The 22,370-nt window shown below is 47.5% G+C and overlaps 1 protein-coding gene across 1 annotated transcript in view; it reads right to left on the minus strand.

The window, feature by feature from the left end:
* Positions 1 to 22,370, minus strand: part of LOC119461987 (Down syndrome cell adhesion molecule homolog) — a 53,601-nt gene that overhangs the window by 20,047 nt on the left and 11,184 nt on the right. The window contains exons 7-16 of the mRNA XM_049672378.1: positions 21,811 to 22,135; positions 19,866 to 19,982; positions 19,002 to 19,163; positions 17,748 to 18,029; positions 15,771 to 15,849; positions 15,207 to 15,331; positions 14,683 to 14,952; positions 14,083 to 14,208; positions 11,912 to 12,082; positions 9,247 to 9,394 (exon numbers count right to left, since the gene is read on the minus strand). Of these exons, the coding sequence (XP_049528335.1) occupies positions 9,247 to 9,394; positions 11,912 to 12,082; positions 14,083 to 14,208; positions 14,683 to 14,952; positions 15,207 to 15,331; positions 15,771 to 15,849; positions 17,748 to 18,029; positions 19,002 to 19,163; positions 19,866 to 19,982; positions 21,811 to 22,135 (1,805 nt within the window). The remainder of the gene's footprint in view (positions 1 to 9,246; positions 9,395 to 11,911; positions 12,083 to 14,082; positions 14,209 to 14,682; positions 14,953 to 15,206; positions 15,332 to 15,770; positions 15,850 to 17,747; positions 18,030 to 19,001; positions 19,164 to 19,865; positions 19,983 to 21,810; positions 22,136 to 22,370) is intronic.

The following is a 22,370-nucleotide window of genomic DNA, read 5'->3' on the forward strand; positions in this document are numbered from 1 at the left end:
GGGACATGACCCTGCTGTGAGCTGCGTCTAGATACGTTACAGTGTCCAAAAATTCCTACCTCGCTTTTAAAGTTCTTTTTTTTTCTTTCTTTTTCCTTCGCAGAGACAAGAATTTGGTTGGATATGTACGCCATTTGCGAGTAAGCCGTGGCGGTTTCGCCGTGCCGAATAACTTCCGCCGGATGATTCAGCAGACTCGCGTCTTTGGGCTGGACGCGTTCACGCCCACGCATTCAGGCGTCAGTCACCTCGAGTCGTCGAGGGTGTCACTAACGTTCCGTGCCGCGTGTACGGGGCGTTGAACAGAAAACACTATTTAATGCGCGTCTTTGAATACAACGTTGTCGAGAAGAATGTTGCTTGATGCCTTGGCGACGCCCCTGGGAGAATCTCCCTTTAGTGAATGGCGGCAGCGGGCTATTCCGGCATGGTGTATACCGTATAGACGCACACAATGGATGTAGCATTATTTTTGACGCAGAAGCGTTTTGCGACTGGGTATGCCATTGTGTCTCCCTGTCAAAACTGGTGATGGAATGCACGTAACCGTTGGCGCCCGTATGAACCGTCGCCAAAGAAAGGGCAGCTTACCGAAGGGTGGCAAAGGATAATATGGCAGTCTGAAATTGCAGGCGTAAGATCGTTTGCGCTTGCGCAGGACTAGCGTAATTGGAGATTTCTGGGAGCGTCCTTTGGCCTTAAGTGAACTCAAGATAGGGTGCCGTTTATGATGATGGCGACGATGATGCTGTTTACTTGGTGATATTCGAATAGCCTGCAATCGCCCAGAAATGCTCGATCACACTTAGCTGCTTCATCGGTCAGTTGATTTATTCCCAGCAGAACCAAAACATATCTTAATTTTTTTCTTCCTAATTTTGCTGTGATAGTCGCATCACAAATACAATTACCTATGAAAGATATGTGTAGTGTATTCAACATACGTGTTCATTACGTTGTTACTGACTTCGGTTGAGAAGCCGCTGTTGCCGGCCGTCAGGGCGGCATAGCCAAGTCAGCAACCTCTCAAGCCTTTTGTCATGTCTCCTAAGACAGTTTTACAAAGACTTGTTCTGAATGAAAATCCAATCAAATCGGTGGGTATGATTTTTGTGTGCAGAGGGACGTCCTGAAGGTTACGGTCATGCCAGCAGGTGGTGCCTAACCTTCTAACGTTCTCGCTAGAATGTTCTCGCTAGAATGTTCTCGCTAGAATGGTGCCTAACATTCTCGCTCTAGGCGGACGCCTGAATTGTCGTCGCACCGGAGAGGAGCCATCAGCACTTGGCTTTCTCAGGCATGTTTCTCTCTCTCCTTAGTCCTAGAAATAATGGCTGGGCTAGGTCAATGGTCGTCCCGCACCGTCTCATCTCCATTATCTCACTCTCTCTCCTTCATTTACTCATACGCGCAACTTTTTTCGTTAGCTGCTTTCGTGGTATTTCTCCGTTATGTTCTAGCAGCTGGCTGTAGTTGTCTGAAAAAAAAAAAATACTACGCCCACCTCTGCTTTCGTACAGGAATACTTAAAAAAAAAAAAAAAACAATCGGCAGGTGGAGGGCAGACACAAGAAGCGTTCTGGCACCATCGTGTACGTGGCAAATGCAATATGTAACCGGACCAATTTGTGTCGTCTGTGTCCTTTGCTGCTGCGCAGCTTCGTGCCAACTGAAGCAGGTCTTTTCGTAGGATGGAATCTTGGTAGAACACCACGGTGCACTACATCGTCGCAACTATGAAGTAGTAACCTTTCAACCCCGACGATCCAAGCTTTCTCTCTTATTCTATTATTTAAGTTAGCTCACCCTCAAACTCGCTGGCGTGACCCTTTGCAGCACGGCTGTCGCACGCCGTAATTTTCTAATTTTGATGTCGCTGTGCCTGCGAAGGCGCGGCTCGCTCAAACGGCTGCTTCCGAAGATCGATTGTCCTCGCGACCGATTAATTCCGATAGACTGGCCGCGTAGTCCGTAAACACTCCTTTGTTTGCTGCGTGTCCGTGGAGCTGAAACGCGAAAATGAAGGTCCTCGCGGCTGTCGGAGACGCGGGGCGTAAGAGGAGACGGCGAAACAGTGGAAGAGAGGAAGAAAAAAAAGGAAAAAAAGATAGAGGGAGAAACAAAGAAATAGAGATGGAAGGAAGGATGAATGAATGAATGAATCAAATAAAAAGGAATCTCGTCGCACGTGGTGTGACTTCACGAATGACCGCTCGGCTGACTCCGAGAGTGGCCGGGTAATTGCGCGGCCGCGACGCGCCTGGTTGCGCATTTTGACGAATTTTGCCTTTTCGTTTTTTTTTTTTTCTTACTGGAGCGATGAGTAAAGGGCAAGGAAAAAAAGAAAATAGTAGACGAGCGCGCGACCCAACCTGGGAAGGAAGGTAAGTTGGAGGAATGAGGCTTGGTTGAAGAAGAAACGAGAGAGAGAGAAAAAATAATAACAAAAAGAATGAAACAAGGTGTAACTAGGCCGCTGAATATGAAAAACGAAGACGCGACGTCCGAATGGGCCGACGAATGGTAGAGAGAGGAAGCGTGTGCATCCTGTTTTTCGTGTACGCGTATGATAAATACATGGAATGTTCGCTGCTAACGCCATGTATACAGTGTCATCTCTCTGTGTTTTATTCGTTATTTTTTTTTCTTTCTTTTTTGTTTCGTGTGTGTCTCGTGTCTGCAGCACTCTATTCTCGGAGAGCGTGACGAAACGTGGGAACTGCTCGGCGTCTTCTCCTGTGGTCTCGAATGAGCGATTCGCCTTAGAACATAGCGTAGCACCGTTCGGCGGAATCATTAGTCACGCCAGTGTACGTAGCTCTTGCTGCCTCTGACCTTCGTGTTTATTTGCGTGCGCTCCGTCAATTCGAGCCTCTTATATATATATATATATATATATATATATATATATATATATATATATACATCCATTGTTTGTATTAGGGCTCATACTCGCTTTCGGCGGTGCTTCAGAGAATCCATTTGCATGTGCACCGTTGGCGGCAACAGCTAGTCATTGACTTGTACTTTGGTTACATTGCTTATTTTTGTCGTGTGGCGCCTGTCCTTGCAACCCAGTTTTGCGTACGAGCGAGTTTGTGTGTCTGTGGCCACATTTTTGTTGCCGTACAGGGAACATACGCTCACATGCAAACATCATAGCGCTAACGTCGCCGAGGTGCCACTGTCAGTACAAAGTATACGAGAAGGAGCAAGCGTTGAGAGAGACGCGTTATAACGCTGAACGGGCGGCCTCCAGAACTGCTATCGAGAGGCTTATGCCGATCCAGAGCACGGAATTAGCCGAAACACAACAAAATACCCTAAAAGGAAAACTGTTCGCGCATTATCAACAAGAGCATTGGTTGGTGTCTCCGAATCCAGTTTTGGTAGAGTCACGACTTAAAACATCGTCGTATTGGGAGCTCCGCAGTTCCGCAAGTTAGACGTCCCATGATGATGTGGAATGCTACCTGATTCGAATTCCGATCAGTTTAGTAATATTTTACTTTCCCACGGTGTCTCCTACCGCCCCTCTACAGGACCATTTACAGGATCACCTTGCTTCCTGTTTATTCCTTGGTTTAGCCGAGGGTTAGAAAGGCTTGACTATGCGCCTGGCGAAACAGCGCATAAAGTTTCCAGTGTATATAAGCTCCTCGAAGTTAGGCCTCCGCGTTTCGCGACCCCTAAATAGATCGGGGGCTGCGGACTATATTTGCACGCTGTCGGCGCTACTTTCATTGTTCACGCTTGGATCTCGCCGCTAGGCACGAAGTCCATTTTCTGTGACTTATGGCCGTAGTTAAGTGGAGCAGTGCGTAAGACCGCGTGCAGGTTGCAGTGGATCTACTACTTCAACGAGTGATATTAGTTTTCTGAAAGCGTGACATATTTGAGGCCGTCTACTTGTCGCGATTTTCGATGAAATCGCAGAAGCCCGTGGAGGCGAGGCCATATAGCTGTAGACCTTAGCTATAGACACGTCGACAACGCTGGCTGTGCGATGCGAACACTTGAGAAACCGTAGGCAACTGGTAGAGCAAGTGTGGCCCATGCTTAAGATACTTGAACATATACTGCGTTCAACAGACCAAGTCAAACCTGCGGAGGGTGGGGGGGTCTTTCACGTGTAACGTCGGCATTAGCACTTATCTTGACACCATAAAGGAAAAAAAAAAAAGGATGGCGTTGTGTTGAAATGCACAGAAGGGCGAACAGGGTTGTTGGAGAACGCCATGAAATATAATGGAATTTTGTCACTGGTTAACAGGAAGTGTCCAATTCAGACACTCTCAAGCTTACGTGGGTGCCGATAGCTGCTGAAAGGAAGAGGGTCAGTTATGGAGCGGCGAACGCGAAGGACATGAATCTCGATCCGTCGTCACTTTATTTATTTATTTATTTACTTATTCAATTAGTCACGTATTTATTTATATAACACCTATTTCGGCAGGGGAAGGCAAATTTTAATGAAGACGGTGCAATGGAGGTAATGTCATTCCTTTACGGCAACCCATCATTAGCTGCAATGGACGGCAGTAAATGCGTGGTAATAACTGAAATGAATTGTACAGGGTTTGCTATATATGATTATTTATGTCGAGGCGCACATCTTTCCCTTCGGGATAGAGACAGTCATGCTCAATATTCTAACATGCCTTGAGCATTGAGCTGCTTAATTCCGTAGTTGCAGCAAATCGAAAGTTAAGGGCGAGATGTGCCATAAATTAAATTACTGGAAAGTTAATCAGTGATCAATTTGTTACTCAGTGGTTATAACGAATTTGATTATAGCCGCTTCCTATAATTCTGCCTTGTTGAAAAAAAAAAAAAAAGGTGCATTATATTCACTGTACGTTCTTCAAGGAAATATGCTGTTCCCCTACGCGGATGGATGAAAGCGAAGATTCATCAGAAAACACTGCACGCATTTCTATGCCGATAAGGACCCATCAGCAGAGCCAAATGAAACCTGTCGATGTCACGCATCTCAGCTGTCGCAGTCTGTAGAAGAAGACGATGAAGTGAGAGAGAGAGAAAGCAAAGCTCGTTGTATCAGTTATAAATGCACAACGCACACGCACGGCGACCCAGCGCGCGCAGGACTCCTGCCAGGGACACCCTCTCCTCCTTTCGCGAGAGATGCAGGTTCGTTGCTCCCAAATAGATGACGTCACCTCTCCCTGAGCGCGCTCTGGCTCGGCCCGCCGTCCAGACTCCTCAGCCGCGGCGACTACTGCGGCCGGAGCGGTGTGGGGAGCGGGAGTCGGTTCTGGGGAATGTAGAGGGAGAGGGCGGGAAAGCGCTTCGGAGGGGGGAGGGGCCGCACTGCAGCGTGCGCGGAAGCAGGCGTGCGCGGAAGAGGGCCGGAGAATAATATTGATCGCGTTGCCGGCTGTGCCTGGTGGCCCCGTTCGGCGGCGTCGTACTCTTCCTCCCCTCCGGTGTGGTGTGGTGTGGCTCGCCTCGCGCTCCCTGCCTGCCACTGGCGCCTGTGGGCGATCCCCCCCGCTTGTTGTGCTATATAATGTAGCTCGGGTGCCTCCTTAACCTTCACATTTTTTGGGGTCGCTCGCTTGCTCCCGTTTCGGCAGACACTACGCAGTTGCGAATCGCATCTGCGTGTATGTACGTCAATTTCTCACGTATGCGCAGTTTTTTAAATGTCCGCATCCTCGAATGCACGCGGTGACGAGTGCGCTCCGCGGCTTGAACTAGAGCAGAGGGAAGCACTCGGTGAAATCCTCCCACCCGTAGACAGTTTTCGTATTGTATGCCTAATGTTAAGGACTTCTGTTATGAGGGTGGTGTGCTAAAATGGCTCGTGTGGTTTGATTGCAGTGTACGCTAAGGAATCTCGAGTAGTCAAGTATAACCAGAAGCTCTCCACAACGGCGTCTCTCGTAGTCTCGGTGCTGCTTCGGAATGCTGAACATCATTGATTAACAGGCCACTCAACTTGGTGTTTGTGACGTCATAGTCAGGCCACCTGATTTCCGCTCGATGTCGAGCATACACCCACTCGCCTCTTTTTAACATTTCTCCGCTCCGGCTCGGTACACTGTTCGCACACGTCTTGCTTACTTATGCAGCTGTGTTGAGCAAGGGGGTGAGTTGCTGTACGAAAACACTCTACAGCGACACGGATACACAGCAGACGAGACGGAGAACTCCTTGTCGCCTATATTCGTCTTGTGTGTCAGTGCCCATATCGCGCTGGAAGCTCTTGCTGTAATGTGGGACCTAAGGACAGCGTAATCATGGTTTGTCGTCAGCGCTCATTGTGTGAGTCGAGTCGAGAGGGAATTTGACAGTCAGTTCCTGTGCCTAGAGAAATTTGCGGAAGAACATTCGAAATACAAGATTCTTAAAAAAAAAAAGCTACTTAATAAAATTTGGTATGTGTAGCAGGGACGAGCATGTCAATAGCTCCTGCTTTCGTGACATCGGAACTTTAATTTCAGTAGTGACGTTACCGGTTTGTATTGCTTATCTTTGCAGACCACAGTGTAGACGCCTCCGCATTGGCCGCTTGGCGAGCGTCGTAAAATGCGCTACAATTGTCCTTAAGCTACCGTTTACTGTAAGCTTACTGCACATCTAGTAGTGCAAAAAAAAAAAATGCTTTTTTATAGAGGAAACTTTCAATCAGGATCTACAGCGAAATCTGGCGCTTTTAAGGTTTATAACTGGCAGAAAAATAAGAAAGCTGAGCTAGCCGGCAACTAATCACTACAGCGCGAGCGAGGCGGACACACTAAAAAAAAAAAAAAAAATAAGAAACAGAATGCGGTAATGGCGTTTTTCTTGTTCCGTAGTCGAAAGAAAATGCCCGCGAGCTGCCAGAATTGCTCTCCTATCCTTTCTTACATGTTTGTGCTGAGTTTAAAATTTTCTCGCATGCACTTAAAACAGCGATGAAGTAAAAAGTTCGCTAAAAACAGAATTTGTTCGCTGCTGTATAAGAGCTTCGTGAAATGGCGTACATTGTGTCGTATAGTGCAACTCTTTGAAGCTTTAGTTATCCTGTCACTGTACAATTCCCCCCCCCCCCCCCCCCCCCCGCCTCATCGTTGCCCTGACCTTTCGGTCGCACTTCTGGGCATTCTTTCGCTATATTTTGCGTTGCGTTTCTGGGCCACAGCGGCGAATGTTTGCGCGGACGCCGCAGGCATTCGTGCTTCCATAATGAATGGGAGGCAGTAGCGGTGACCGTTTGAAACTCGCGTTTCTTTGTTACGCCGGCAGACTGTTCGCGTTCTGCAGACTAGCTCTCCTGCTTCCTTTATATAGGCTCCGGCATGTATATGTCACTGCGAGGTAATCCTCATATACATTGCCACCGGATGCGTTGTTCTCTCTCTCTCTCTCTCTTTTTGCGAAAAAATATTTTACGCTTTTACGCAAGCGAGGAATGCGTATACAATTGCGCGATCGACGCGCAGGCAAACGGTGTGTGCAAAGCGACGGGTTGGCGCTAAGTACCGTAGTATATTTACCGACCTCGTGTCTCTCGTTTGAAAACAATACCCACAGTTATAGGCCTTTTAGTATATACACTGTTCGGCGAGATATGCGTGCTTGACGTCTCTCTCTCCGTCCACGTGCAGAAAAAAACTTCGGCGCGATCGCATTTGCGTATAGTTTTCATTGCTGTGCAGATGACACCAGAACTGAATCTTCCATTCGTCATGACTGATTGATCTATTTGAGCGTCCCACAAGTATGCTTTGCGTATAAGGGACGCCATGGGTGAGGACTACGGATAAACATTGAGCGGGAGGAGTTCTGCAGCGCGTGTCGAAATATTGGAATGCGCAGTTGCTCTTGCGCTCTGTCGCCCATCGTAATGCGGACACTTCGGCCTCGCGACCGTGCACGTGGGAATTTCGTCGTGTGCTGCAATCCGCCATGTTCTCTCGTGGGTGTTTTCCGTTCCACTGTAAATGGGTTGTGCAGTTGAGATTGAGGTATAAAACACCTCGGCTACGCCATTTCTATTTGTTCTATAGCATAAAATCAAAATAGGAAAATAATTGAGACAAGATAAACAGTTTCCGCAAAGCAGATCTCAACGGAGAACAGCGGAATGCTCTGCCGGGCAAAAACGCGGGGCGCGCGTCGCAGTCTTAACCAATTGGCGCACAATTATTCTATTTACGTGGCTGGCTACAGGTACAATGGATTAGCTAAGACACATATGCAAGGTGACACATATGGATCAATTCGAACATTATGTGAGAAACACTGTGTAGCTGTATGTGTAGTTGAAAAATCAATGTCCTGAGGACATGCAAATGCATCGGCCTCTTGAGGGTGCTCGTGTCTGTTGGATTTTATGTTCGGTAGCTCGCTTTCTTTACAGAAAGGCTGTCTCGCTCTCTTTCCACGACGCGCAATTTTGTTGTCTGTGCTGTGTGTTTTCTCGTGTGGCACTTCGTATTGTGCACTGAGTTCACAGTTCTAAAGACAAAAAATTCAAATTTTTTCGCAAAAATCGAAAGTGTTTCCGGGCCGCATTCTGCAGGCAGCGCCTGAAACGTGGATCGAACGCGCCGTGCGTGTGACGTGATTTAATTACCCGATTAACCTAATTAAACACTTTCCCAATGCGCTGCGCTTCCGGTCCACGCGTATTCGCGCACTTCGATTGGGAGGTGCACGTTCTGTTATAACCTGCTTGGCTCACAGGCAGTATTTTGGGCTTATTCCCTTCAGGAGCGCGCCTAATTACAGGATCGACGTATATATATATATATATATATATATATATATATATATATATATATATAATATTTGCCCTCTTTGCCCTCTTTTCAACCCCTTTATCCCCCACCCCAGTAATGGGGTAGCAAACCGGAAACTAGCCTCTGGTTAACCTCCTTGCCTTTCCTCTCTCTGAGATATCGGCCTACAACGCGCAACTTGCCCCTTGCTTGTACTCGGTATTCGTTTAATCTGTGCATTTGGTCACTCCATTGTTCGTCTTTTATTTTTCGAGTGCACATTTGTATACGTTTGGGAATTCAGCCTTTCAGGAAAAATCCTTGATACGCTTGCCGTGTCCCAGCTGGCAACTTCGTCAAGACGTTTGATAATTCATCTCAGTCACCACATTGTAGTTTCGCAATCGATTTGACTAATATGGCCGATTTGCGCATTCAGTTGATAGTAGTTATAAAGTGCTAGCAAAGAGAACATAGAATGAAAAAAGAAAATGAAGTAGAGCAAGCGGAGTCTCACCGTGAGTTTCCCCCTCTGTCGATTTTCTGGACGCCCTTGGACCAGGTGACGGTCAACGGCTGGTCTCCCTGGGCGTCGCACACCAGCCGCGCGTTCTCGCCTCGCCGAGCGGTCACCACGCTGTGCTTCTCGGTGAACTTGGCCGGCACTGCAAGTGTCCGCGGCAAAGCATCGTACCATTAATCTGTGCGCTCGTGGCCACGTCTCATAACTTCACGCGGTGCGAGAGAGCGTATGAAAGGTATCATTGTTCGTCTTACGTTTCCGCTGCGGCTGAAAAATGAGGGCGTAGAAAGTTACGTTGTCGAAGAAGGTACAGAGTGAAAATCAACGGGCAAAGCAAGGTATCTCATTAAATAAGCCAAAGTAAGGCCGCAGTGCTAAGTAATACGCTGAACATTGCAACTCTCATAAAGGAAACCAAAGTAAGGCAGCAGTATTAGATAAGATGCTGAACATTGCAACTCTCATAAAGGAAACCAAAGTAAGGCAGCAGTATTAGATAAGATGCTGAACATTTGCAACTCTAAACCGCGACTCCACACGTTAATTTGATGTCGAAACCGTATGCGTTCACTTCAACCTGGTGAGGCTCTTACGGTGCCCGGGGACAGCGTCCTTTACAGGAGGCTAGTCAACCTTCTTTTTTGTGCTGTCTTTCTTCTACGCGTTTTTTTCTTTTTTTTTCTGTGTAAGAAAAGCAATAAATCCACCTATCATCATCCTAGCTGCACTAATGCCGTAAGGCCAAGCATTCTGTTTTGATTTATATTGAAGTGTGGCGCTAGGAGTCCATTGCACAAATTGAAAAAACGAACCATGGCGCGCAAACGCGAAGCTTTCCCAAAGAAACCGGTTGTCTCGAAATCGAGAACTTGGTGTCATACTCAGTAAGACCGAGACAATGGCGGACAGTCAACATGAAGAATATGGACACATTTTCATCCGGATGTTTCCTTTATTTTTGCAGCGATCATGCGTACTGTAAGTTACCTATCGAGCAAGGCAGTCTACAAGTAACGGGAACATTTTCATTCGTTGAAGCAAGGGAGCACGTTTGGTATTCAATCTTACTCCAGAGATCTGAAAAAAAAAAAATGAGACAATGGTTTCCGGCCTCCTTTTGGAGAAGAAAGGACACCCGGGCCTTCACAAGATATCCAGATTTATTTCAGTACGTCACAAAATACAAACTTCATGCAGATGCGCTCTCGGAAACCATTCGCGGTTTTGTTGTAAGTGTCGTGTATAGCACAGGGTACGTGACAGGACAGGTTAGATGATTGGCCTGTCCCTGATTTAAAGCCAGCAAGGTCGTTCGACAGGCGTGATCGAGGCCTGCTCGTTTGCGTAGACAACCACAGCGCGAACACCGTGCCTTCACACGCGCGGGCACAGGTGCAAAGGGACGAATGAGCATCGGTCGGCATAATAGGCGGACAGTCATCATTAATACTCATCCAGCAATATTTTCGCAAGCTATGTACTCACTAACACTCATGTGTACTCACATTCGCCGGCACTCACTCATGTTCCTATACCCGCTCATTCATACTCACAAACACTCACTCGCATTCATAGTCACTTCCATTCATTCTTACTGGCGCTCACTCACGCTCATACTCACGTCCATTCAGCGGCGATTACTCGCATACATACTCAGTTCCACTTACACTTTCCAATTGTAGCTCGTGTTCGGTACTAACGTCCGCTCAAAACCACCGTTGCGTTAGTACTCACCAACGACTTGCGTTAGTACTCACATTAGCGGACACTCATTCCCGTTCATGCTCACGTTCACTCACATCACTCGTCACTCACTATGCCTCTGTCTCACGCCTGTGAGATGAGTGTGCAGCAAATATCTGCAGCGAGCATGCTGACCTATGCTATGCATGAGTACCACGGCGAACTGGGCAAGTACTTTACACCGCATGAACCGGTGCGCGCTAAAACAACGCCAATAAATCGCCTCGTGCTTCGCAGCGTCGCGTTCGGCTCACTTTGCTGCACATTGCAGGTTCGCACACCTTTTGTGTGGTTCCTGCTGTGAAACAAGTTTGTTCGTATTGCTTTCCGTGAAGCGACGACAGCTTATTATTATGTGCAAACGGTCCACGTGCAAAGAACACGCCACCGTGTGCAAAGTCAGCGCGCCACCACAGTGATAGATGGTGGGTTACATTAGCGCACCGGTGCCAAACAGTGTGTCGGTTTTATTTCGGGAAGTGGCGGCGTCCGCAAGTGATTTCTGTGACTGAACCACAGAGAAACTTACAGAATGAACCGTATCACTTACGAGATTGTTCGTTATTTCAGAAATTCAGTTGCTCCGTCCTAGAGCACTTTGACAAACTTGCGTTGAGGAAGACGAAAAATGGCCTTCTTCTGGACTTTGTCCTTAAAAATAAACTTTTCTTTCTGGTACCGCCTTGGGATACCGCATCTATCACGCGTTCATTGAGATTGGTGTCGACAGTTTATTGCCAAGTCGCCTGCGCGCAGGTGCGCGTACACCGTCACGCAAGCAAGAAGAGCAAGCTCTTCGCCACCGCATGGCTTCACCGAACCCCGAGGCCGAACGAGGCTGGCGACTGAAGGTTGTGTTGTGCTCGGCGGGTTTTGGGGCTTCGGGAGGAGGTGGGTGTCCGTTGTATCTACTTACCGTTGACGGCCACGCGGATCACTTTCCTAAGCGGCTTTCCGACGCCGTTGTCCACGAAACAGGCGTACCTCCCCTCGTCCTTTTTGGATACGTGCTCGAACGAGACGCTGCCGTTGCTGGTCTTGACGGGCACCGGTGTCGCGGAGTCGCCGCAGACCAGGCTGCGCTTCTCTGCAAGCAAGTTGGGCACGCTAGATTAGAAAGGAGACCACTGCCAAAAGGGTAGAAGGTGCTGCGTAAACGGAACAATCGTAGAAAGCCGTCTCTTGTGGTGCTGTTCGTCCGGCGTTATGTCTTATTTGTAACGTAGTCCAGACTGTCTTGATCACGTGCTGTTGTTAAACACACGGTGCAAGATTAATGCAGTTGATAATTTTTTATCAGTAAAAAGAGGAACGTCGAGTTTGAGACCGAATAGAAACAGTAGAACAGAGCCCGTTAAGCCCCAGAAGGTGACACGTAGTTTCATTTGCTCAATAAACACTTCCAGCTCTTTCTGTGCGTCTCAAAGACAGGAAACCTACCTGGCAACGTCTTATCCAAGTTGATATCATGCGAATTCGCGTAATTTTCTAAACAAAAGTAAAAGTCTGCACCGGAAATTAAAGAAGGTGAGGCAACGCTGTGTTTGTGTCCCTTTGTTGTGCCATCCAACGGTGTGCTACATACCCCAAGTGATAATCATTTCACTTTTTTTCCCCAAGTTTGCAAAGAATCACCTTCTAAAGACAACTCATTTGAGTTGACCTCATGTAGTGCCCGAAGGCATCGAAGGCGGACATAACAAGGTAACCCGAGGAACAGGTGTCTGTACTGCACGCGTTGATACAAGCAGGTTAGATACGCCTATGCCTATTCCTATAAGCTAGCGGGGCCTCATGCATACCCACGATGACTGCGGGCAGGAAGTGCGCTAGCTAAAGGGAGGAGAGGTGCGTCTGTCGTTCCGCGACATTGGAGGCGCGCAAGTGATTTCCTGTCCCGCGGCGGCGTCCCACCGCGACCCCTCCCCACTTTCACTGCCTGCCGTGTAGAGAAGACCACGGCACGACGCTCTTGCCGAAAGAAGCCAGGGTCAAGGATGACCAGCTGCACGCTGCAGCGGAGACCACCGTGCGGAACCGGCTGACTTCCGGCGTCTCTCATCTCCTGCCCCCTACTCCGCTGGCGCACCTCCCAGACCCCCCCACCCCCCCTTCTTTCGTACTTCGCCTCAAGCCCGCGTCTCCCCCTTCCGCTAGGTCGTTTTCACCTCGTATTCGTGAGAGCTACCAGGCTCGTACACCTAGTGGCTCTCAGGGCATTTTACAGCTTATCAAAATTGCTTCGAAACTCCACGCTATGAAGCCTTTGAAAGGGGAACAAGCGGCGCAAGATGACGATGGCAAGAATACAGAATAACAGGACGTCCTAGTCGTTTTGAGCTGATCGTTCACCTTCGACATGAACGACCAACTAGCTTAAATCAAGATTCTGCATCAAGCCTTCCTTCTTTCCGTGTTGATCTGGGCTGCATGACCTCGGGACAGCTATATCTCTTCGACGACACGCTCCTAATTAGCCAGCCAGCAGGCCCTGTTTTGCACATATTCCGCGCTTTTGTGCAGGGTCTGTTACTCGGAATGGCAAGGAATCATTACGTGGCTCATAGGTCGAAGTGGGTGACACTCGCCAGAGGGCAACACTAACCGAACAAACGCATTGTACTGCGTCAGTTCGTGCATCTCGGCGAAAAAAAAAAAAAAAAAAATAGACAGGTAGAGCACGTACGATATTAATATAATAGACTCCAAGGGATAAAATGTATAATGATTTTAGATTTTACACAAATTATGTTTGTAAACGTATACCTGTTGCATAATGTAATGCTTAAAACATTGTTGGACCTTTTGTTATTTCGTTTGGACATGGCCCTAAGCGTAGCAAAGATAATAAAATTTATGGATGCTGCTACGACGTTCTCGAGAGAGTTTTATCTGTTGCATTTATACGTGGGTTGACAGAACATTAGATAAAATGAAAACTAGTTAAGATGCGCTTTGATTTCTCCCGCTTCCGTTAATCCAGTCCAGATAGATGCAGGCTCACGGTTCTATGGGCTACGCATTTATATGCTCGGCAGGAGAGTAAAATATCGACGGAAAATAAATTTTGTTCGCGCTTTGACTCACCTCCGGAGATACACCGACTCCATGTAACACTGGGCTGAGGGCGTCCCGCCGCCGAGCACCTGAGTTGCACTTCGGAGCCTTCGGCAGAGGAAATGTCGCGGGGTTCCTCAATCCATTGAGATGGCTCTGTTATGCACACGCACACGAAAGAAACAAGAAGTGAGGAAAGGCTAGAAGACAGAATACGCCGCCGCAATGGTACTTATGGCTGGCGCATTTTCGCTCTGCATAACGAAGTGAAAGTTCATGAACTGGCTTGAACACACACTGACTAATGTGCAGGCGAGCGACGTCCCTCGTGGAATGTCTGTTGCGGAGTTATTAAATTTGCATTGTGGGACAATTATGAATAAACGCTAATTCTGTCTCTAAATCTAAGATAACAGGGATTTCGTGCGAAAAATTATAATATATGCTGATAACGAAACCTAGTTTTCTAAGCTGCCGCCACTCCCATCCTTGCGCTTAAGTATTATGCAATATTAAGCACAAATTGTTTTTCAGGCGTGTAATTATCGGGCTGCACTGAAAACATCCTAATAGAACAACACATTCCGTTTCGTGCTCCGTTGGCTCTTCGTCGCACTGAATTACACTTACGCTTCACTTCCAGCGTTGATGTGTATCGGTCTGTCCCCGCTGCGTTGCTCACGACGCATGTGTAATTTCCAGCGCTTTCTGCCGTCACGGGGTCTATGCTGAGCAGCGAGAAATCGTCCTGCGACGACACACCGTCGCGTACCGAGGCGCCGTCTTTGATCCAGGCGAACGTCAACGGCCGTGTTCCTTTTTGCACGTTGCACAAGAGCCTGGTGTTCACTCCCGTCACAACGTCGGAGGGGAGCACTAACGGCTGAATCACTGGCGCATCTGGAAGAAATGAACGCTTGTCAGCATTTCCAGGTAGTGCTGTAACATTAGAGCCACGGTAACTCGGTCAAGCGCGCCGAAACGGTAGGATGTGCTTAGTAGTGACTTTATTCGGCCTACGGCAGATGTCTAGCATTTGTTCAGTATTTTAGATCTCTAATACTTGCTTGCTCACCATTTTAACTTCTGGTGCACTACACGGTTGTACTGGCAAACAAAAGCGCATGGAATGCAAAATAGAGTGTGTCGCTTACCCTGAGGCGATGCAGCTCCGCTTTGCGCCGAAATCATCAACGGCAGGTAGAGCACCATCCGCATCGCGCAGGATGAAACCATTGAACGTGGTGGCCGCATCGCGGCAGCTTCTCTGGTGTGAGTGCTTCACCGCACGGGAAAACGCATGTGAACAGCTGGGGGCCGACGCGATACGGCGAGTAATCCGCTGCTAATCCACGCTATGGGTTCCGGCTAGTCGGCGTATGAACGCTGACATGTCTTCTTCGGTTGTAGCGTAAAGCCCAGCGCACGGACTTTTGGCGCCACATGGTGGATGCCAGCGTCACTGACGCCGACTGACGGTTTTTGTTGTCTCTGAAGTTATTTTAAGTCCGAGGTCCCTTCAGGCACACAGGGCCCGACATCGTCGGTGTATAAATGGAAAGTGTGGCGCCAGCTGACGAAGCCTCGCGCTCTGAAATAGGTTGCCTTTTGAAAGCCGGAGAGCGGGTTATTCGTTTTCGCGAAGTGAGCGCTTACCTCTGACGAATACGGAAATCGTTTTGGTAAGTCGCCCTCCGATGTCGTTACTGGCATCGCACGTGTATTTGCCCCGGTGAGCTTCGGTAAGTGGAAAGAGGGAAACGACTGGCTGCTTCCACGTTTGGAGCGAGGTTTGTCCTGAAAACGAAAGATTTCGTGAGAGCAGCATTGTTTTGCATTTCCAGCTGCACCACTTTGTATTGAAGAAAAGAAAAGGTGCTAACCTGTGAACTTCTTCCAAGTGATCGTCGGTTCTGGCGATCCGGATGCCAGACATGTTAGGTTAAGCATTCCTCCGATCGTTCCGAATGCATCTCCAGGTTCAACAGTCCAAACTGGAGGCACTGCCAACGACATAGTATGACATGTATAAAAGGGTGTAGCTGACGTTTTTAGCGCTACACAGGTCTCACGCTGCCTTGAACACTGAGTTTATGTCTTCCCATAGTGTGAGAGCAATAAAGTAATGAATAAAAATATATACGGCTGCGTTAGTGACCAAAGATATGACTTCAATAAGGAGATGGTGAGTAGCTGTTTTGACATCACCATACGTGCAAACCTGTCAACATTTGAAATTCGTAAAAAATCCCGCGGACACGACACAGGAAGGAATGGGTGACTCTTCTACATCGTATGTGTGTGTCATTCTTGCATCTGAAACTTGCGTACCTCAGACATTCGCGGACTTAAGTTACAACGAGAACTTTCCGATAGAGACTTTTACTCTTAGTGCTATTACATATTCTTTTGTTTTACTTAGGTATTACCTAATGCAAGATTTTACCTTTTCTAAATTTGTTTATCTTATATTATTAACCAAGTGAAAATGGGTAACCGTCGCCAGAGTCGCTAGAAAAAACGGTGACAACTAACCTGTTTACTTTTATCACAATAAAAAAAAAAAAAAAAGAGGGGGGGGGGGGGGTGACATCGCTCATTTTTGCAAAAGCTGCTAAGAGCGCACACTTTTTGTGGGATACATATGCACGTTACAAGAATGATTTACATTTAGATGTAGCACGCAAGAAGCAGCAAACTTGGCACAACAGAGACCGACAAACAGGTTGTTGTTAGATCCAGTGACTGTTTAGCGAATTTGCTGTTGCCGATTTTGCCTGTTTTTTGAACTTGTCTGTATAAACCTGCACAAAGCAAGTACTCTTTCTGGCGTCCTTTCCTAATTAGAAGAATTTCAATGGTAGTGTCGAAAACCGACGCACGAAACTTTCTCGCGAGGGGAATTTATTTTTAGTAAAGCTTGACGCAACGTTCGTAAACTCGTAAAACTAGCCCAAATTCGTAAACTTTACGGACAATTATTGAGATTTGGCAGGTATTAATTGGTCAGTCACCAGCAAGCACGCTAATCCTGACGTTAGGTGAATATCTCCAGCTTTTATTAAATCCAGATGCAGTTTTTCTTGGAGTTAAGTACGAGCACAAGGTAAAGTAGACATGAGCACAAGGTATACTTAAAGCTTGGAATATGCATGGCCGTCCAGCAAGTATTGATATGAACTACGTTTGACAGTTCAGAACAAGTGCCGATACCAACATCATCGTTAACTGCAGCTGCGCACGCTTCGTACCAAATTTGAGGCGCGCAGTGGCCGCTTGTGCGCTAATTAGTTCACGAGCTCTTGAGATGCAATGAATTGGTGGTATTGTGGGGATGTATGCGAATGTTTGTCTGCGTGATTTCTCACGCTGGAATTGCTTACATGAGACTTTTTGCAACGATGCTACGTTTGTTTTACTGCGCTTGTGTCGACGCGATGTGCGTTCTCTGCACGGCTTGCTTTTTCATGATTCTTTGCCTTATACTGTTTACCAGCGGCCCACCTGTTGTGTCGAACGAGCGCAGTAGGAATCGTCAAAGTAAATATAGGCATCTTTCTTGCGCTGTGAGAATTGCACCTTGAGGAACAGCGACGTTGTTTCATTTTTAATCTTTCGAATGTTTGCATGGGTTGGTTAGAGCGTCAGCGTAATGTTTAGAGAGAGAAGTTTAAAAGAAGTTGCAGTCCACTTACTTTCCACCTTCAGCTGCACTGTGTGCGCGTCACTGCCGTAGGCATTCGCTGCCCTGCAGGTGTAATTTCCCTGCGAATCCAGCGATGCCGAGGGAATAGCGAGGACAGACATGATGTTGCTTCCGTAGCTGATATCCTTAGAGAGGTTCGTGACGTCACTGCCGTCTTTGTGCCACGAGAAAGTTACAGGTGGAGTTCCTAACGCAAGGTTGCACGTTGCGCTCACTTTATTGCCGGCCTTCACACGGGCAGGTAGTTGGAACGGCTGGATCTTGGGGCCGTCTGTAAAAGAGCGCCAGTTTAGAACGCTTCTGCAGCACGCGCTCTTGATTATCTCCTCATATGTAATACTTCGCTACCATACTTTCTTGAGGACAGTCGTAGAGTTATAAAATAAACATAGATAATGTGGTGATCTTTTTTGAGGATGGTTTTAGCATACGACAAATACTCTCTTGAAGCAGGGGAGAGTTCAGGTTTTAAAAGGAGGACGTTTTGGTATTCCCCTTGCGGTAATTCTGTCTTCGCTAGGAGTGTAACGACGGACCAACATTATCTTCTTCAAATCCCTAAGTTCTGCCATTTATCGACGGCGCGTTGGCCACACGCTAAATCATGGCAGTGGGAAGGCCTGAAAATATCGTGGCTGTATGAACTATCTCTACATGGAAGCACTTAACGCAATATGTAAACGCTGATCACGAATTCTTCAAGAGGGACACTTGCCTTCATTCCTGGCGGTGGTCGTCGACGCCAGGACGGTGCAGAGGCCTAGCAGGCCCACTTGGAGGAACATCGTTGCGGTCGACGGGACGTGCTCAAGCGCTCTGCGTAACCGGGATCATCGCGCAACCGTGCAGTCCGTCACGGACAGACCCGGTTTCCATGCGTGCGCGAGCAGCAGCATCGCAAAGGGGGGCGCAAAAACAGAAGCCCTGCACGGCTCAAGGAGGAAGGATCCCGTGTCGTCACCCGTTCGCCATGCGCGCATCTCGGCGTTACGCGAGAACCCTGGGAGCGTTTTTGTGGTGCCGGTCACATAGCTCGTAGACGACACAGGATCGTGGCGCCGCGTCGCGGAAGGACGCTTAAGTTCGCCAGCAGTATGTAACAAGTGTTTGCAGGTGGGTACAGCGAGAATGTGCTAAAATTGGATCTTTGAGGCTTGATAAAGCCCTTGAAAGAGCGCTGGCGCTATATTTGGCGTTGTATTTGGTGACATGTTGTGGTTGTAAAATCCGAATGCCGGCTTACTCTTGACGAGCAAGGTCACCGTTTTCGTCAAGGCAGCACCGATTCCGTTGGATGCCAGGCAAGAGAATTTGCCGCTGTCTTCGCTCGTTGCGTTGCTGATGACCAGTGTTCCGTTCTGCAGGACTTGGGCTCTGTTTTCTGAAGGCCTCTTCAACTCTGTACCTGTCGGTGTTAGAAATTGGAGTCATGACACGTGAGCCTGCAGTGAACACATGGTGCTCACTGCACTTATTAGCTAGACGTTTTCACTGCACTTACAGCGTGGTTACGTTACAAGCGCAGGAATTCCTTGACGTGCTCGTAAACGCAGTGAAATATGCCTGATATTCAAAGGGATTGCTGCGTTAATATTGTTGTAGCAGAGCTAGAAATTAAAGGCGCGATGCAGGCCTGACGGTCTTTGTGCGCGTACGTGTTACCGCTGTAGTTACTTCAAGTTCTAAAATGTCACTTCCAATGTATGATTGGCATGAACCCATTTTCTTGTTCCCGCTATACATCTATCGTTGCTAAGATTTAAGCAGGATAAACTTTTACGTCACATATACTCTCGTATTAGAAAGACGGGAGCCTGTGTTATGGACAGCGTTGTCATAACAATTCCGTGGTTGAAATGTTTTACCGTGACACGTAAACAGGAAAACGTAATGTGGCTTAGGTGTCATTTCTTTCGCGACATTTACCTTTATTGGATGATCACGTAAAGCTCTTATTGTATTCTTGCTCAAGCAGTGTGAAAACCTTGTTGCCCGTTCGACTTCACTCATTTGCCTTTGTTTTGAATTTCGACAGAAGAACAGCCGGCCATTACAACCCCCGTCAAATCGAAATTTCTTTTTCACTCGACTAATGTTGGGCACTTACCTTCTTTCAGCCACCTTATTTCAGGTGCTGGGTGGCCCACAGCTTTGCAGTGAAGCTCCAACCTCTCTCCCCGTTTGAGCACTACATCCCGTGGTTCCACATCCCATTTAGGTGGCGCTGTCGCAGGGATAGGAAGACAAGAAACAAAAGAATTTCTGTATTGATAGCGCTTTTTCTTTTCTATGTCTATAATACAAGCGAAAGGGCGGTGCTCGAAAGAAGTCATTACGCGTTGTATTGCAAATGCTTTTACAACGTGAACAGTAGGAATGTGTTGGCCTATGTGGCGGTGGGGGCTACTCGTTGTGCAATATTTGTATTAAAAACTAGGTGCTGACTGAATTTATTCAGCCGAACACAGAAGGCCGTATGCGCACCAGTGGTCCGCCTGAGAGAAACATCAAGCACAGGCACGCATACATAGTTCCAGGGATACAAGAGTAGCTCAGCAACGGTCAACCTAATAAAAACCGAGAAAGATCGAGCATTGAAAGTCACAAAAATAGTGCAGACATTTAATTGCTGCAGTGTCAGGCATTTGACCTCTACTTTGCCCCTTAACAGCTGCATGGAAGCCGCAATGTCGAGGCCTTCTCCACACCGCGACGTGGCACGGGTAGATCTTGTGCCGTGCGTCTGCCGCTTCTGGCAAATGCAAGGGATTTCCCAATCGCCCTGATCTCCTCGTCGCCACAGAAGAGCTGCCTAAGCTGCAGAGCATTGCAGGCAACAATTGAAGTGGCTTCGCCAGAAAAGACGAAAGTAGTTCTCCGTTAATCTTCTGCTCGTGCGCACTTGAGGTCATTGTACATTCGTTTACAAGCATAGAAAGTTTTTATACTAGAAAAACTCGCATACTTTGTAGAAAAGGGATGAGAACAGCGTTAACTCTTGAAGGCATGCATGTTTTCTTGCTATCCGACCCCTTTAGTCGCTGCAAAACGAGTTTCGATCTAGTGCACGTGCCTACCATGATTACGATGGTTTCATCTTCAGTACCTAAATCAGAAATGTCTGAGATCAAATTTGTACACGATAAGTTACTAAGGGCTAAAGCACAGGGAATCGTGAATGGGAGTATTGCAGGGCCTCTTTAAAAAAGAAGCGCGGATAAGTGCGAGCCACCTTCTTATTCGATAACTGGAGTCCCATTAGTGTTTTGGTGTGAGTTCGATATCTCAATCATCTATGTCATTGTTCCAAGTGGTGAGTACACGTCATGAGGACGGAAAGATCGCAGGCTGGTTTAGTGCAACTCGGGTACTATGGTTCATATTCAACATTTATCCATTGCATCAAAGTCCCTGCGATTGCATCACTAACACTAAAGTTGCAATGACCCTGAATGCTAAATGCGCTTAATTCGTTCCCCCGGGCCGATTTGCTTGTCATTATGGTAAGACTAGTAAACAAACTCTCTGTAGCGCTATTTTATGACTTGTAAGACAGCTAGCATACTGTTATATGCTATTAGAGACTGTCCCAGGAAGTACGGTTCTGAGCACGTTGTAAATTATTACTTTAGAAAACGAGTATAACAAAGAAGTTCAACGATTGGCCGTCAAGATGAAGACCCCGTTAAAAAACGGATCCAGCTAGGAGGTAGCAGTGATTTGGGCAGATTTTTATAGCCAGTTTATTTTATTCCTCTGGTTATAAACTTTAGGAGCGCGAACATACTTGCTCCTTGTGTATTACTACACGTGGGAACAAACGCAGCTTTCATATATCAACAATAGGATTACGTCTTCGGGCTAGCCCTAAAGAATTTAGTTTTAGCTATATCCTAAAATAGATTAAGAATGATTATTGTTGCCTTGTCATGGACTTTCGCATATTGTAGCGTCTCTCCTAATTTTTTTGTTGTTGCTTACTTTGACATTAACTCATCCTGTGACAAACGCCGGCTTACTGCTTTCTCAAGGCAAATAAATTCTCTTCTTACCATTGACTTGCAGCGCTGACGTGTAGCGGTCGTATCCGTATTTGTTCCGAGCCACACAGGTGTAATTTCCTGAATCCGCCACTTGGACTGGCTCGATGGAGAGCACCACTATCGTTTCGTGCTTGATCAGTTTCACGGCACCGCTGCTGACGACTTCGTGTCCGTCTTTGAGCCACTGAAGCTGCACAGGCTTGGAGCCCTCCGTGACGGTACATGTGACCGCTGTGCTCTGTCCTTCGGAAAGCGTCTTGGTGAACGAGAAAGGATTCACCTTTGGCGGCTCTGTAAAAATGCGAGCATCTTGTACAGCATCGAGAACAAGCTTCTGTTAACCTCGACTGTCGATCAACTGACAGTAGAACGCTTACCTGCGGCCACTCCTGTTAACAACGCGGCTGTGACGATTAACCATTGCGCGCAGGGTGTCGGCCACTGTTCTGCGGTCCTTTTGAAACGGTTCATCTTCTACAGCGCAGTATTTCGATGGATTCGTTCTGTACTAGATGCCTGGTTCTCCATAGACGTTATCATAGCTGGCCGAATGGCGGGTGTAGCGTAAC

The sequence above is a fragment of the Dermacentor silvarum genome, chromosome 8, assembly GCF_013339745.2.
Source record: "Dermacentor silvarum isolate Dsil-2018 chromosome 8, BIME_Dsil_1.4, whole genome shotgun sequence".
Taxonomy (NCBI): Eukaryota; Metazoa; Arthropoda; class Arachnida; order Ixodida; family Ixodidae; genus Dermacentor; species Dermacentor silvarum.